General features: G+C 35.8%; 1 protein-coding gene across 1 annotated transcript in view; it reads left to right on the plus strand.

The window, feature by feature from the left end:
- Positions 1–10,679: 10,679 nt before the first annotated feature.
- Positions 10,680–18,521, plus strand: part of GNAT3 (G protein subunit alpha transducin 3) — a 54,965-nt gene continuing 47,123 nt past the window's right edge. The window contains exon 1 of the mRNA XM_072792000.1: positions 10,680–10,797. Within this exon, the coding sequence (XP_072648101.1) occupies positions 10,680–10,797 (118 nt within the window). The remainder of the gene's footprint in view (positions 10,798–18,521) is intronic.

Genomic DNA, 18,521 nt, shown 5'->3' on the forward strand with positions numbered 1-18,521 from the left:
TTTATCAGATATATCATTTGAAAATATCTTCTCGCATTCATTAGGTTGCCCTTTTGTTTTGTTGATGGTTTCCTTCCTTGTGCAAAAGGTTTTTGTTTGTTTGTTTGTTTTTTAAATATAGTCCTAGTAGTTTAATTTTGCTTTTGTTTCCCTTGCCTGAGGAGACATATCTAGAAAAATGTTTCTACAGCCAATGTTAAAGAAATTACTTATGCTGATGTTTTCTTCTAAGAGTTTTATGGTTTCAGAATTCACTGTTGGGTCTCTAATCTATTTTGAGTTTATTTTGTGTTTGATATAAGAAAGTGGCCCAGTTTCATTCTTTTGCATTTAGCTGTCCAGTTTTCCAGCACTTTTTATTGAAGAGCTTGTCTTTTACTCATTGTATATTCTTGCCTCCTTTGTCATAGATTAATCAGCCATATAAGCAGGGGTTTCGATATGGGTACCCTATCATGTTCCTTTTATCTAGGTGCTTGTTTTGTGCCAGGACCATACTGCTTTGGTTACTGCAGCTTTGGTATTATATCTTGAAATTGGGATTGTGATACTTCTAGCTTTGTTCTTTTTTTTTTTTTTTCCAAGGTTGGCTTTGGCTATTTTTTTTTTTTTTGTAGCTCCATGCAAATTTTAAGATTATTTGTCCTAGTTCTATGAAAAATGTCATTGATATTTTGATAGATGTTGCATTAAACCTGTAGATCACGTTAGGTAGAATGGGCATTTTTAACAATATTTGTACTTCTGTTCCATGAGCATGGAATATCTTTCCATTTGTTTGTGTCGTCTTCAATTTGTTTCATCAGTGTTTTATAGTTTTCAGAGTTCAGGTTTTTACCTCTTTGGTTACATTTATTCCTAGATTTATCATTTTGTGGGGGGTTCAATTGTAAATCGGAACCTTTCAGCATCATACCTAACATCTATTTGTTTTAGTATCAATTTGCTTTTCCTTCCTGTTACTGTAGATGAAGTGTCTGGTCTTCCAATAGAAAACTACCAGCCAAAAAAGAAAAAAGAAAACTACCAGCCACATAGGTCACCACCTCGCTTTCTCACTTACTCTGGAAGATCTCTGCAACAACACAGTCCCTTCTCTATTACATGTGATCAAATCTTACCATTTTCCCTCTACACTGTATCTTTCTTATCGGTTATATAAAAGCATCCCCCTTGACCAATGTCCCCTACCAGTTACCATGCAGGTCCTCTCTTATCCTTTGCAGAAAGGAAAGCCTGGAAAGCAATGTCCACTGCAGTCTATAATTTCTCTCCCCCATTTTTTACCACTGCTTTAAAACCTCTGTTATCAAGGTCAGCATTTTTAAATTCTGTACCACCTCTATATTCAGTCAAGAGAGGACCCTTTCCCAAAGCCCCAAAATGCTGCTTCCAAGTCTGGCTTGGAAGGAAAAAACGCAAAGCTGCAAAGGTCCCAAGCTCATAAAGGCTGCTGCTTTTATTAGGTGCACTGCTTAACCCTATGTGTTCCAAACAGAGATCTCTACATTAGATAAGTCAGGTAATACAATGAGGCAGGCTGAAAATAACTTCTAATGAACACCCCTCTCATATAGGGTGCACAAGGAAGTTTCAAGTATGATGAACAGTCCATTTTTATGTTCCAGTTGGTTGCGTCCTGCATTCAGGACTTAGTGTTCTTCTATTCGTAGAAACTTCTCTTTGTCTCACCATGGGGCACATTTCTCAGGATCATATATTAACAGCCTCTTTTCTTAGATCTATTTATGATACAAAAGGCTTGTTTCCCACACAAAACTTAGAAGTCCCCTCTCTGGCCCTTCACTGGCTGAGTTCTTCCCTCAAGGAGCAAGTAGTTCATGAGGCTGAGAGGACATGCCCACCTGGAGCCTATATTCTTCCAGAATCCAAGAAACCAGAATCCCATAATTTCCTGCTAAAATCACTTAAACCTGCTTCAGGATCTGCATGGGCCTCTTTCCTAAGTCTGAGAGTTAAGTCTTAAGAGTTTATCACACTGTGTACTTATCCCTAGTCCCGAGAAATTGCTAAGAAGCACTCATTTGCATCGTGTTAAGACGACTTGGCCAGAGCTTGCCTGTGCAAGGATTCTGTGCATGGCCGAGCATAGAATTGATGGTGGGAAGAGAAGAGGGGCAAGGTCCTCATTCTTTCATATTTTGGTGTTGAAAAGCACTCAGTTTGCTAAATCTGAACATCTTTTCACGGCACTATGAAGTTACATTTTTTTTTTCTTTAAGAGGAAAGAATACATTTTCTTTGAGTTGTTAGCTTGATTTGAAATAAATATTTAGATGTATGGTAGATACGCTGTGAATGATAGTCTTCCTTGAAAGCGTCAGTGGTAGGCCTGTTGGGAATCAATGAACAATTCTCAATATATATTTACTTATCAGTAGCATTTGACAGAGTGCCTCACTGCCTTCACTTGAGAACCGCCCCCCTTTCCTTGGGTTCTAGGAGGACAGTGTGTTCTCCTCTCTTCTCTTTCCACATTAGCAACAACTTCTCAGACTTCTATAAAATCTTGGACACAACCTCTGAACCTCTTTTCTATCTTTACATATCTGATTAGATCGTCGACTTTTGATTGCTTTGATTACCATCATCTGCTAATGACTCCCAAATTATATTCTAGCTAGAATTATATTCAAGCCAGCCCTACACCCATAAACTCATGAGTAGCCTGCATAAACACTTAGTTTGGCTGCGTAATAATTATTCCATACATGTGATATTCACAATTGAGCTCCCGATCTTCCTCCTCCAGGTTGGTTTCACAGTCTTTCCTGTCACAATACGTAGCAACTACACTCTTACAATTACTCAGGCTCCTCTCTTTCTCTTTCAAATGCTGCATCTCCAACCATGTCCATTCTACCTGTAACCTGTATCCAAATCTGACCATTGGCTACTATGGTGATAATGTCGCCTAAATCATGTTGCCTTTCACTTTTGTTCTCATGAAATTTTCCTAATTAATTTTCAACACGCTATCCAGAATCCTGTCAACCTTGCAATGTTTTCCAATACCTCAGAGTAGAAGTCGAAGTCCTGAGCTGGCCTAGGAGTCTCTCAACAATCTGGACCCCTCACCCTGACACCTATTAACTCTGCTTTGTTCTCCTGCTGCCATCCCTGTACTCCTTCTACTGCAACCACTCTGGTTTTCTTACGATTCTTCGATACGGTAGGCAAATTTCTGCCTCATGGCTTTCACATTACCATTCCCTTTGCTCAGATTTGTCTTTCTCCAGATGATTTTGTTTTTTATTTCTCATCTCTTTGATGTCCTTGCCTAAATGTTACTGAAGTGAACATTTTGCTGCATCACTTAGAATTCTGTGACTGAGACACTTGTTCTTCCAGCCACTGGGAGTGGTGGCAGCTGAATCCCTCTTCAGGAACTGCTTTTGACCAAAAGGAGCTGTCTCTCCCAAGGCTTTTAACCCCTACCTGAGGGAATCCCCCAACCATCGACTAAACAATTTGGGAGTATACATGTTCATCCCTCGTCTCATTTATGACTTTGAAGATTCATTCTAGTTAAAGACTCCTGGTAAATGCATTGCGGTTCAATCTTTCATCCTGCCAAGTTTTAATTCTAATTCCATAGAGGCATCTCTACAAAGGGTTTTCCCCAGTCCACTTTATCATGTAAATCTGTCTCAGATTCTGTTTCCAAGAAACTTAAATCTGAAAGAGTTGGTGTCAGCAGTATACCTAAGAAGCAGATGCTAAAATCACACATCGGAAAAAGATAACCCACTCCTTATCCTCAACCTCTAGCCAGCTGAACAATTAGACCCTCTTTACTGGTGGTAGGTCTATCACTGATAGCTCCTGGCTTCAGTAGTTGTTTAGTTTTGAAAGATTTTCACCTGAGATGGCATACTAGTGAAAGACAATGTATAGGTGAGCACACTCTTACTGTTTGAATTAAGGAAAACAGAAGCTATAAGGACTGTTGCGGTGGACCACTGATTCACTGTAGAAAGACAATGAAAGGCCAAAAGTGATTAATAAACAATTAAATGCAAAGTAAAAGCCAACAGATCTCTTGTGCTGCATAAAAAGAGACTCATCTCCTGTAGTAGAGATAAGGGTAGAAATAGTGATGATCTGGTGTAGGATTTAATTATAAGTAGGAGAATTCCAAAGAAGATGGAATTTTCAACTTTGGCAAGACTACTACATCAAAATCAAAGTCCTCATTGGAAAGGAGTGGGACTCAGAAACTTAGAATAATGATGCATTATTATTGACCTGATGCATCCTGATGCATCAAAAAATCTGGAATTCTTAGATTTGGACCCTCTGGAGTAGTAAAAATAGGATGCTCTTCCTTTTTAAAGGCTAGCACACCCCCTTGCATGAAGACAGTACAGAGGCCTTTGTCTTATAGCATGCAACCTAGTGAAGATCTATACCCACTGCTCCTAGAGATCAGGTAAATAACTAAATCTACTTATGACAGAACCTGGCCAGGGAAGCTCTGGGCCGGCCATTGGAAGAAAGAGTTCACACACCAAAAGAGCTACAGAAATTAACCAACAAATACAGAAGGGGATGACTATCCATACACATAGTACATGTACATATGTGACTGGATTATTAGGGTGCTAGATCAAAGGAAGGTGAAACGTAAAGTTGGATAAAGAGAAGTACCATACAGAAGATTGTTCTTATGATACAATAGGATACCAACACTTTAGGCGACAGTATTAACATGTTTTATGGGATGGACCTTAGAAGACTGGATATTGTGTTGACCTATGGAAAACGGTAGAGAAGGGCAACAAGAGGCTTAAAGAAGTTGGCATCCTAGATTGCAAAACCAATTAGACGTTAGGAAATGACCGAATAGTTTTCTATGTATTAAAATAATAAATACACCAATGAAGAAGACTTCAGCATTTTGGAGATAGTCCTTTATAGGCAGAGCTTAATAAAAAAAAAAAATCAAATTATAGACCTAGGCTTCCTCAAAGCAGTAAGAATAATAGGATCCCCAAATAAGAAAGATCAAGTTCCAGTACTTAATTATGAGAAGAAAAGTAAGGGTAATATTATAATGAGAGTCAAAGTCAGAGTGGCAGCCAGGAGACCCTATATGTAGAGAGAGACTTATGAAAATAGTTAATAGAACAAAATGTTCTTAAAATCCAAATAAATGAGTAGGCAATAAAAGTATTGCTCAACCTAAACAACCAGAAAAGTGAAGAATAATCATTAGGAGGATAAGAGTGGTCACTTTCAAAAAAATGTTATGAACTATTGTTCTGTTTCTATATCTGAGTGATTTCTCAAAGCCAGGACCCAATTACTGAATAATCCTCACGAATGACAAAACTTCAACCACAATGATGTATGTACAGAGTGAAGATTCACAAAAGATATCCTATGGGGTCTGTGTGAACCTTGATAGTTGGGGACCAGTAGTAGTATCATGGCCCTTATATTAGAATGGAAACTTATGGGAACCAGGTAATAAATGGTATCCTGGACCATAGTTAGGTTACAGAGGATCCGCTGGATTCACAGACTCAGCCAGTACTCATTTCTGAAGTCCCTAAATGCATAATCAGAATAAATATACACAGCAGTTGGCAAAATCCTCATTTTTTGGCTTATACAGTAAGATCTGACACAGTGAATATCAAATGGATGCCTATGATACTGCCCCACCCAGAACCTCACTGTTATGTTCTTAAAGGAGGTATACTGGTCCAGTCTTTGTGCTTCATTTCAATATAAATCTAAAGAACCATCCCAGGTTTTGAGCTCCCCATAGGAATGGCTGAGTTCTCTGTTGTAACTGCATTGCAATGTAATTTCTCCTTTTGCCAACATTGCTTCCGTTACTCACTTATGTGGATTGTTCCAAAAAAACACTTTCTGATAAACTTTCTGCATGCATTTTTCATACTAAAGTCAGATTTTAGAACTCTTGATCCAAAATAATTCCTTTTTCAATTAGTTTTTCCCAGAACAAGTTATATAAAATTCTAATCTCTATCCTTACCACAACTCTCATACTCCTTATTTCATTCTGTTTTATTTAACACTTGTTGCCACCTATAATTCTGTATACTTTAAATATTTATCATGTTTATTGTCTGTGTGAGCCCCCATACATACTCACATTCTAGAATGTGAGGGTAGGTATGGGGGTCTATAAGAAGTGTTATCTAGGGCAGCCTGGGTGGCTCAGCGGTTTAGCTCTGCCTTCAGCCCAGGGCCAGATCCTGGAGGATTGAGTCCCATGTCGGGCTCCCTGCATGGAGCCTGCTTCTCCCTCTGCCTGTGTCTCTGCCTCTCTCTCTCTCTCTCTCTCTCTCTCTCTGTGTCTTTCATGAGTAAAAAAATAATTTTTTTTTAAAAGAAGTGTTATCTAATTTTTTTTTTCCACTGGTAGTAGTGTGGGGCATAGTGGAGAATATACATATTAGGTTCTTAAAGAATGGGTACTATGGGAAAAAGTCAGCTAAAGAAAGGCAAGATATTCCTAGTGAGGAAATAAAGCATGTGTGAAAGCTAAGCTGGAAAATCTAGTTAGGAAAGAGATAAAAGCCCAGCTATAAAAGTGTGTTATGAGAAGTAATGGGAAATGGTTTGGGCTAGTTGGACAGAGCTAACCAGATTGCTCAGTATATGGCAGCAGGAAGCAGTAGCAATGAAGTAATTCTTTGAGTTTTCAACAAGAAAGGTATAACAATGAAATTTGGGTTTGAGAGAATTTAACCTGGCACCATCAGACAGGCTAGAGTGGAACAGAGCAGAGACTAGAATCTGGAAACCTAAATTAAGAGGTGGTTGCAATAATCAGAACTGCAGTGACTGAGGAGTAAGATTAAGGCAGTAAGTGGTGGAAATATTGCATTAAAGAAATGTAGTACAAAACATCTTAAATAAGATCCGAATTTGGGATAGGAAGTGGCCCCTTGGGAGATCATTATGATTTTCATCTTTGTCCATTAAGCTGATAACATTTTTAATTTCAAATAACCATTCCATATAACCATATTCTAATCTAAAAAGAACATGTAGAGTAAGTAAATGTAGAAATCAATTCCAATGAATAAAAATACATATTTGTATTACCTCTTAAGACATAAGAGCTGCTTAATGTTGGCATTGTAAACTTATTGCACCACATGAATGTACTAACTTGAAACAGCAAGTTTTGCCCTATTCCCTTAAGATCAAAAGACTGCTCTCAGGAAGTCCCCAAAGATGTGAACTCTCTGGAGGAAATACCATACACAGAGCTCACAGAAGTACACATTGGAGTACCATTAGCAAAGGAGGGATGGTTTGCCTCAAATTTCAGGGGAATATGCAAGGATAAAGGTCATTGCTAAGGTAGCCAGGACTCAAACCACCCAGGGCCCAATGTCTGAAGTCAACACCTGCTATAATATATGGAAACAAAATGAAGAACAATACAGATGGTAGCCTGGATTTACAATTTCCAGAAGGAGCTGAGCCATTGAAACCACTTTTTAAAGTCAGCCACAAAGCACATCCTTGGAGGAAATCCAGCTTGAAGCCCAGGTAATTCTGGCAAAAGAGACATCTACAAAAACATGGTTTGAAATTTCACCATGAAAAGCAGGTGAATGATTGCATGTCATCTCAAGCTAGATGTTGAATTATAAATGTAAAATAGTGATTACTCAAACTTTTTAAGGGCTAATATCCCCTTCTGAAGATAATACTGAGACCCTGACCAAAAATATCAAGAGGAAAAATTATCCACACCATACAAAGCTTGTGGTATTTCAGTGACCTAATTTAGAACTGAAGACTCTCTCTGTACTTTACCTCAAGTCTATTTTCTTTCCCACAGCCTGGTGCCAAAAGAAGATATTCTCAGTCAGCCTAATGCCATGAAATAAAAAATTAAAAAGCAACAAGGTTCTTAGAAGTCATTCTCAGTGATTATTCTAAAAGACCATGATACTGATATACAATATCTCTTGCTTTCAGGCTCTGGTGTGTGTGTGTGTGTGTGTGTGTGTGTGTGTGGTGTGTACACAGCAATCCCTTCAGCAGGCTAATACGGAGAACTCTAACATTATAGTGTCTTGGATAACTTTATGTTTGTTTTCAAAAACAAAATTTATGGCCACATTTTCCCCTGAATAAAAAGCATCTAACATAGTTATCTTTCCCATTGTTAACTTTTATCCATTTTCTCTCACTATGAAATGAGGTTTTACCATAGAAAGAGAGTATACCAATGTCATTTCTAAGACTGGGAAAAAAGAAAGGTAAATTGACATCATTTGACATTATTTCAGACCAAAATTGGGCTTTCTCATTGATATTTGGAGATACTCTAAAGTTTCTAGGTTGTTGAGACAGACCTACTATAACAATGAACATTGGAAAGGAGCCCATAACCATTTTGTCACCTTATCAGAGCATAAGAAATAAAAAGGACTCCAGGCCTCAATCTATCAGCAAGAACTAATTTTTGAACTTTTCATATGGCTAACAGTGTGCCAAATACTATAGCACACATCCAAGCTAGTAAGATATTGTCCCCACTCTAGTGTTTATTATTTTATTTTCATCATTTTCTTAGGCCCAGGAAACTATAGTTCTAGGTGAAGCCACAGGACTAATAGTGTATTAACAACCCAGCTCATTAGTAAAGCTTTGTCCCAGGTACCCAGGGGAGAGGGCTGAAATAGGAACCTTTCTCTTCTCCCTGGCTCTCTCCAGCCTGCCACCCCTAAATATAGACACATCTTGAATTGTGTATCAAGCTTATTTTAATCACTGCTGAAAGAAATCATACAATAGTCTTAAAGTTGATGACTAACCATTCTGGGATACACAGAAAAGTAGAAGTTCATAATTTTTTATAGTGCAGAAAACTGTACACAGCCCTGAAAGAGTTGGTCAGTTTAATAACCTACTTAGGAAGGCTGAGTAAAATGCTTCTCTTTTCAAAGCCCAGGTATGTGCGGTATATTTACTTGAATGCAAATTATATGAAGTCTCGTAGTTCATAACTGTTATGAAATATGCAAAAATCCAGTATATTCAAGGTACTCAGTATATATGATTTTGATATAAAAACAATAGGCAAAAACAAATTTATTTTAACGTTTTTATTTTGCATTGCTGTCAGAGTGAACTCCGTGTTCATGGATGAGGTTAAATAAATGAAGCAGTGCAAATCTTGTTCCTTTGGGGCAGGCCTTTTGCATTGTAAAAGCTATACCACATGATTTGCACAAACCCTTGCGTACCTACTTTTCCACATCTTTATACTATCATAACATGGCTTTGGAGAGGTGAAATCCAGAAGTTTTGACTATGCTTATATATCTGCAGCCTAATATTGTATGTGAAAAAGTAAACAAATTAGGAATATGTATTTGATTCGGAAGCCTAACATTTCCTTGCTTTATGAATATGCAAAACCCCACCTGTTCAGTCTTTGCGGAAGATCTCAAAAGAAGAACTGCACTGCCATGTGGATGGATTGACGATAGTCCAGCATTTCCTGGTCGGGGCACATTCACAGATCCCGAAATATTCATTGAAAGATTTGCCTGCTGCCACCAGTAGCCAACCCTGTTTATGAAATATCTCATCTACCTAATAAGTGCTTTTTTATGCCTCATATAAACAAAAAGTTGTACAACATAATCTTTGCCCTCTACCTTGCAGGTCTTCAAGTTCATGATATCTATTAGGATAGTTGAAAGGCAGGGAACATATTTAGACGTATTTACTGTTCTTACTTTTCAGGAAGAACCAAATTACTTACCATTTCAAAGAACATTGTTTTGTATTTTCTTGGTACCAAATCAATAAAAGTGCTTCCAGCACAACAGCTGTTGCTTAATGGCCCCAAAGAGTTAATGCACTGCCTAAATTGAACACAGTCCAGTGTCTACACCAAGTGGGCCCTAGAGTAATGTTGATGGATTGGCTTTCTCACAAGCAGTAAATTCTCAATTTATAGAGATGAATCCTATGAGATGAAAATCAATAATTTAAAAGCAGTATGTGTTGAATTCTGTCTGTGGCAATACGTTAATAAGTATAAATATAGGAACTACATTTATGTGTTTCTATTTTCTAAGAAACATGTTTTCTAGTTAATACTAAGAGATTCCCAATAATTTTTAGTGATAATCTAAATACACAAGACTGTAAATTTGGATGATTCAATATAAATATTCTGATAGTGATACTGGAATGGTTGTGAAGAATTTGAAAACTCAAATATCTGATTAGTAAAAACTTTACATCACAGCAATAAATATTATCTATTAGTGAGAAATGTTCTGATTGCATATTATCTCTAGTGTATAGATTTTGACCACGTTCTACACTATTATACCCTATTCTTTAAGGAAGCTGAGCAAGCTTTTGAAGATGTGCCATTAGTGGCCATTTAATTTGAAAGCATAATGAATTTCCTCTTTTGCTTCCAGCCATACAACCATGGTGTCCTATGGCTTTACGCTTTGATCATGTGACAGCTCAGAAAGCATCTCCTTAGTCAAAGCAGAATCTCAGAGTGAGGGAGTGGGCTGTTAGGAACCTCTGCAGACCACTGCTTCTGCCGTCCCTCATCCAAGCCAGAGCTGTGCTGGATGTTTGAAAAAGTTTGGACAAATAAACTGACAAGTATCTAACACCACAAGATGGGAAGCGGAATCAGTTCAGAGAGCAAGGAGTCAGCCAAAAGATCAAAAGAACTGGAGAAAAAGCTTCAGGAAGATGCTGAGCGAGATGCAAGAACTGTAAAGTTGCTGTTATTAGGTAACATTCTCTTTTCCTTTTGTTTTCAAAACTCCAATTTTTTTACACTTATGATGCATTTCCATTCCTCAAATTTTAATTTCAGGTATATTACCAAATGGGAGATTTATTATGAATATGTGTCTGGAAACTTAAATAGACTTTATCTCCACTCTATAAATATTTTGTTTGTTTGGTATTTTACTTTTTTTTTTTCTTAAGCAGAGAAACAACTATTTATGAGATGATTCAATTCCTTTGCCAATAATACAATTGCCTATTATTAAAAGAAAACTCATATACATTTTTTTATTTTATCACACCCTAATCATTTTCTGAATATCAGTTATTTAATACTGAAAACAATCCTTTAATTACAAGTTGTAAAGTGTGATGTTACTTTGAAGAGAAATATGTTCAGTTGTTTGATATCAAACTTAATATGGTATTTAATTACTTGTGCTGTGAAAAACAACTAGTCTAAAGTTATTTAGAGAGTAATGAATGATAAGGTAATTTATATTAATAACATTATTCAGGCTTCTTTTTTTTTCAGGCTTCTGAATACTGTCTGTGATATTGCCTGTATACTTGCAAAATATTCCATTTAAAGACTTTCAGGATATCTATATATTGATTCAGGTCAGGAATTATGTTCCTTATATCTTTTTATCCTTTTAAAACTCAGAACAATGTTTTACTACAACTCTAAATTCAACAAATGTTTAATGAACTGAAGGAAAATCTATATACTGAATATTATTCTCAACATAAAAATTCTAACATGTAGTAGTCACGTCAAGATAAATATGTTTTCAAAATAAAAATCAAAACCTATTTAAAGAGATCAAAACAAGAACTTAAATCAGTTGTCTGTTTGGTACACACAGAAAGACTCATTTTATTTCAGAATTGTGTATCTTTCACATGAAATGCCCTCATTTTTTTAAGTGCCTCCCTTACTGAGTCTAATTTGCTCCCAGTGGCAAGAGTGTCTCAGAAACCAATTGTGGGATTCCCAGCACTTGCTCCTCAAAGAAAGAGAATGTTCTCTCCCTTTATGCACAAGTTCTGTGGCTATGCACTTGTCCACAGCACTTGCAAGTTACTAACTAAGGGTTGGTAACTTAGAAAGATGTTGGGGCCAACTCTTATGAAAGCACCACACTCCAGAGCACTCTCTGAGGCTTTGATCACGAGTAAAAGTAATGTGGACATAGAGAAAGCAAACAAAAGGTGAGACGGAAAGACAAACATTCCTACAAATGCATTCAGTGTCCCTCTAGTACTAAGAACAGTGGTATAATAGTAATGACAAAATATATTTAAAAATTCCTATGTTTGAGGGATCCCTGGGTGGCGCAGCGGTTTAGCACCTGCCTTTGGCCCAGGGTGCGATCCTGGAGACCCAGGATCAAATCCCACATCGGGCTCCTGGTGCATGGAGCCTGCTTCTCCCTCTGCCTGTGTCTCTGCCTCTCTCTCTCTCTCATGAATAAATAAATAAAATCTTTAAAAAAAATTCCTATGTTTGAATAAAATTTCAAAAGAACAGACATATTCTCAATATGCCAGTAATTTTTAGATTAAAGGGGTTGAGATAGAGCAAGAAGAGATGATAACTTTTAGTACCAGAGATCTAAAAGAGTAGTTAGCAGCACTATTTTACCTCTTACTCTCCCAAGACCATCACGATTTCACAAGTACAGTTCCAAAGTTACCATGCACCATGCGTGGATTTATTTGGTTCTTATGATATGTGCACTGAACTCCTTATTTACACAAGTGAATCTGATTCTCAAGTCTTCCTCTTCCAGTCTATTCCAAATATTTGTCTAAGTTTTCCTTTCTGGACTCTGAGTATTATGTATGATCATTCAATTGTCAAGTTCAAAACAACAAAGTTTTGTAACAACTCTGCTTTGATCCTCATTTTTTTTCTTGAACTCAAATTCTCTAAACAGTAATTTTTAATATGCAACATGGCCTCATTAAGACCTAAGAAAGCTAGTAGAACTAACCTAAAACTTCCCCATCCTACCCTCAAATCCCTTCAGAAATGAAATCTACTTAATTTTTCCCAACACTGAAACAATGATTCTTATTCACGAGAGCCGAGAGCAGTCCAAACAACAGTTTTAAAGTTTATCAATGTTTTGTGTCATGTGGGACTAACCAGTTATGCCTCAGTAGTGATCAGATCCAGACTATACCTCAATTTTTGAAAAGATTCAAATAGAAAATTATTTTTGACAGAATTCATTCTTTACGTTGATCCTCTTATCTAATAAATTCTGGGCGCTTAAACACATAACACAACTTACCAAATTTAACATGTGCTGTAAAGTCGTTGTACCATTTGGTATTATTATTGGACACAAAATTTCACTGAAGTTAAAGAGCTATCTAATTGCTATTCTACAAATAAAGGATCACCTTGCAGACAGGTTCCCTCTTTATTATGCCTTTCAGACATTTAGTCAAATTACAAAAGAGATGCCAAATCTTTTTCCTTAGCAAAAAGCAGTCTTCTAGGAAACAGTGGAGATGACTCAGACCTTCCTGGCACATTTGAAAATTACTATTAGAACAGTAATGTCATGTGCTTAAAAAAAAAAAAAAAAAAAAAAAAAACTATAAAGATGCCCCAGAAAGACTACATTTTAATTAGAAGAACAAATTTTATTGAATAACATGTTCTCTTTTGGAGAATTCTTAGTTATTTTTAAAGACTTAATTTATAAATATTTGATTAAATTTTATTTCTATTCAAAAGAAATACCTGTCATTTAATTGCAAAATCAGTGTGGATCATTTCAATTCTTTCTGTCGCTTCTCTTTATATTTTCCGTTAATTTCTTTTGTACTCCTGTAGACTCAGAGCTTAATGGGAAGTTTAAGGAAAATTAGTTTTGTTTTCTCTTCATATTTGACACTGTCACATTCATTCTACAATTTGCAATTATGATATTATAATTAGCTTTTAGCCAGTGATTTCCAGCACTATTCTGGACTGTTCATCATTAGTTTTCTTTTAGATCTTGGCCCTTCTATTCTTTATTTTTCTATCTGCTATATTGTAAACATCTCATAATTTTTAAAATTGTGCCATTCGAACTTTATTGTTTAAAAATATTACTGCAAATATCTGACTCTTAGAAACATGAACTTAAACAGGGTCCAAAGATAAAATATATCTCCTTTGAATGTGCTTATATTTACTTAGGTAATCAACACTTTCAAACTTTTCAAATGGTCCCGCTTACTCAACATATGGATATTTTGGAAAGTGTATCATTTTTCTAGTATGATAGTGGGAGAATTATTTTAATTCTGACACTGTCTAAAAACTTGTTACAAAATAATTGGTAAAACTAAATATGCACAGTAGAATTGGCTGAATAAGTTTATCCACCTGCAGAGTGAAGAGAATTCAAAACAAATAGAGTACAATGTGTTTTTAAGCCATTTGAGATAAAAAGTTGACTTCATACTTTCATTACGTTATGCTTTTTTTGCATCTCTGAGTTACCTCGGGCTAGCCACATAACCTCAGAGAAATGGTGGGTGTGAAAGTACTTTATAAATTGCAAATGTAATTTTTGTTGTGTAACATATTTACAAAATTGAAATAAATTGAATGTCAATAAATGTATACAATTTTTCTTCCTTTTGTTTTCCTTTTATGTATACCTAAAAGAGGACACAAACTCAGATTAAATCAAAGTTCTCATTTTTATTCTTTTTTTTAAGTAGGTCTTTATTTTTATTTTTAAAAGTATCTCTAAATATGAGTGTGATAGTGTGCAGGAAACTGGAGGTGTTCCTGAGTCACGGGCTAGATTATAAATTCATCAAGTATAAGAAATTCTATTTTGAATTTCTATTACACCAAGAGTCAATGCCTATCCATAGGTGTCATCAGACAAATAGACCCCTGGGATAATTACTTTAGGATTAACCAATAAATTTCTTTCTGATCACTACTGATAAGTGAGCAACATGTAAGACATATTCCTAAATAATGTTTTCAATTATTTGTTTTGTTTATTCAAATTAAAGCTGTCCTTTCCTTGCTCTATTAATGTATTTTTGTTTAAAATATTATAAAATAATTTTATTCTATCTTTCTAAAGATATCCAATCCTGTGGATGAACAAATATATTTAGTACAAATGTTTAAAATTGCTTTTCAGTAAAGTGAAGAGAAAACAGACAGAAAAAGTCTACTTGGAGAGTTTCAAATTTTCTCTAAAATACAGTGAACTATTTGCACCATAACAATTTGAAAGCTCTAAAAGGAAAGCCAAATATTTATAATGTTGTATTTATTTACCAAGAATAGCAGATGGGAGTATTAAATAGCTCTATATAATGTTTCTTTTTCCAATAGACAGAGTACTTAGACAAATGTTGTGGATACATTTGGATGTTTATTTATCTTAATTAGCACATCTTATCCATAGACTCAAGTCTCTCACATAAAAGATGCAAACCATTTATTACAGTAGTGTAAATGAAATTAAATACTCTGAAAATGGCTCTTGTTAACTCTAATTTAACAGAACCTCTCTAACAATATTGCAGAACATTTTTGTATTCACTTTTTTCTCATTCAAACTCTGCATTATTGATTCAAGAGCAAGCAATACTGTAATTTTAAAAACATTTACATAAGCACCATGAGAAGCCAACAAAAAGTTATTTGCCCCTCCAAACTGTCACAGAGGTAGGAGCGTGGTGAACATTTGAGAGCATAACGTCTCCATGATAGATTTCACATATAATATACCTCCAAGTTAAAATTTTATACTCAAACTCAGAATCCATCTGTGTATCTTAAGTTTTCTCCAAGTACTGATGTGTAAATCTATCACGGTAAACTTGAACCTATACAAGTTGGATTGATTCAAGGTGAAACTGAGGGCGAGACCCATCAAGATGTGGGAAAACACCCATTCTGTTTATTAGATCCTGATGCTTTAAAGCAGGTGCACGGGGGGGGCCTGGTTAAGCATCTGCCTTCAGCTCAGGTCATGATCCCAGGGTCCTGGGATCGAGTCCCACATCAGGCTCCCTGCTCAGGCAGTAGGCTGTCTCCCCCATCCCTCTACCCTCCCCCTGCTTGTATTTTCTCTCAAATGAATAAACAAAAATCTTTAAAATAATAATAAAAATAAAGCAGATGTCCCAGCTTTCATTCCTGCCTCAATACTTTATATTTAAATAGAATAGGTATGCTACTTAAAATTGTTCCTTTTTTAAGTTATCTGAAAGTTTCAGTCTCTGACCAGCATTTTACACACTCTCATTCTTTTTGACACTTGCTGAGTTATTTCTTTAATTTCATATACTTTCCTGCCCCCACTAATCGGAATCAACCTTTTTAACTGTGTTCCTCAGACAATTCTGAAATATCTTGTTCCCTTAATCTTCTGCTTTCATTGACAGTCATACCCTTGGCCCTTCAGAATTCCTCAAAATTGTCCATTCACCATTGTTCTAATACACTGAAGCCAACCAATTTCTGCCAAAGTGATGCTATTCAACATCTTTTCAGCTCTTAGTGCTGATCTAACCCTGACTCAAGTATCCCCTTAATTTCCCTCATTCCCAGGTGTTGAAGAATAAAATGCTATCATTTTCTGTTTCCTGGCTGACAATTTTCTGGGTTCTTTTTTTTTTTTTTTTAATTTTCTGTTTTTAATGTTAGCTGGACCAACAATTATTTTACTCCGTCCTAGTTTTCTACTACAGTCCTCCAAAGGGAAGCTGTTCCTGCATTCCCAATATCATGTTCCTCTAAAACTCCCCTTTACCTCACCTGAGATCAACACCTATGTACTAGATAGTGATCAATCATCAGCTGCAAATCTCACTGCACTATTTTCAGTTTAAACCTAATTTCAGCCACTGTGTTACAAATTTTATCCTTTGCTATATCTTAAGAATTTTGCTTAATAAAATTGTTTTATCTTTTTTTGCATTTTCAAAAGTCTTCTTTACTAGCTCCTTACTCTCCGTACATGGAAGTATTTCTCTTCTCTAGCCTAAAAACATTCTGGACTCTATCTCCTTGAGTTTACCTTACATAGGTATCTTTTTAAACATACTTCTCATAGTGTTTGCTCACTGCTTCTGTTTTCTTACCATATACATTCTGTTTAGCTAATTGCAATTTAATCTCTACTAAAATGTTCTCTCTCATAGAGCCCTGATTAACCCCAATTCACAAAACTCAGACCTCAGTAACTTTGCATCTCTTCTTTACGTATCGTGTAATACTGCAATACCCTCTGGTGTTTTATATCTGTCACCTCTCCTTTTGGTGAACTCCACTTCTTCTCCCCCTTTCTTCAGGGGTTTCACCTGTCCAGGTTTGTCCTTGGATCTTTGTGTTCTGAAATCTGTACTGTCTCTCGGGGACCTCACATCAGAACTATCTCCTCTGGAAGAACGACACTAATATCTTTCCTTTGTCCATTGTCTTGACCTATATTTGCAAGCTTCTGTTATTTATCAGTGAACTGATTACACTTTAGGAGACCTAGAAAATTAATTTTCAGTCTTATCTTGCTGCCAATTTACCCCTAAGCTTTATATTATGAAGCTCCCAATTATATTTTTTCCCTTTAACTCTGTGTTTCAATCTCCTTTAATTCCTTTGTGATCATTATTTCCCCATTGTGGCAAAGTTGAGTTTTATCTCTATCTTTGATAGAATGGATCTCATATTTCTTTTTTGCACTGCTTGCTATCTACAAAAACACCCCTATGCAATAGATATTATTTTCATTATACAGATAAGAAAACAAGAACTTAAGAAGTTAATTCAGTTTCTAAGATCACAAATTAGTTTATAAGAAAGCAAAGCCTTTTATTTTTATCTGTATAAGTTTTAAATGTTTATCTGCATTATAAGGTCTATGACAACAAACAATATGTCAGGTTTTGTTCTTCATTGAATTCCTATGGCTTAGTACAGGAATGCCTACATGCATGATATATGTATGGAAGAATGACAGAATTGGAATCTAAAATATTTCTGTAAGCTTCATAGTGTCTAAAGCATAGCCTTACATTTGGTATGTGGAAACAGAGCTAGAAAAAAGCCATATGTCATCCATATAGAGCTTGTTTAATTCAATTGGAAGATATTGATAGGTTTTCAGAATATAAGTGAGAATGATAACATTTGGATTGGGGGGAGGGGCATCAAAAACCATCCTGGCTACACTGTGAGACAAAGGTTTTATGAGAATGATTGAGGTAGGTAGGCCAACTAGGAAACTGTCACTGCTATGCAAGTTCTTTTGAGATTGTAAATTAAAGTGGAAATTACAAGTATGGAAGTAAGATTTGAGGAGCATGCAGAGACAAGGTCAAAAGAACGTGGTAGGTGACTGCATATGGATTTTAAGTGAGAGGAATGATTAAAAGTAGAATTGAATATAGTGATCATTTTATTAGTACATGAAATGCAAGACAGAGTTTACACTGCAGAAGATATGAAGGAAAAAATAATTTAGAACACTCAAATGTGTGATGTTTATAGCAGAACCAAATGAATATATCTATCAAATAGATGAATATATTGGTCTCGAAATTATGAGGGACAACTCAAGTGAGCATTGGAGATCTGATATATTCAATCCTTTGTTTTCCTTTGCCCAATTATCAAATGTGCATAAAATAGCTATGTAGTTAAGAAAGGTTTTTTTTTGGGAAACTTTATTATACAAGAG

Source organism: Canis lupus, chromosome 21 (assembly GCF_048164855.1).
Source record: "Canis lupus baileyi chromosome 21, mCanLup2.hap1, whole genome shotgun sequence".
Lineage (NCBI taxonomy): Eukaryota > Metazoa > Chordata > Mammalia > Carnivora > Canidae > Canis > Canis lupus.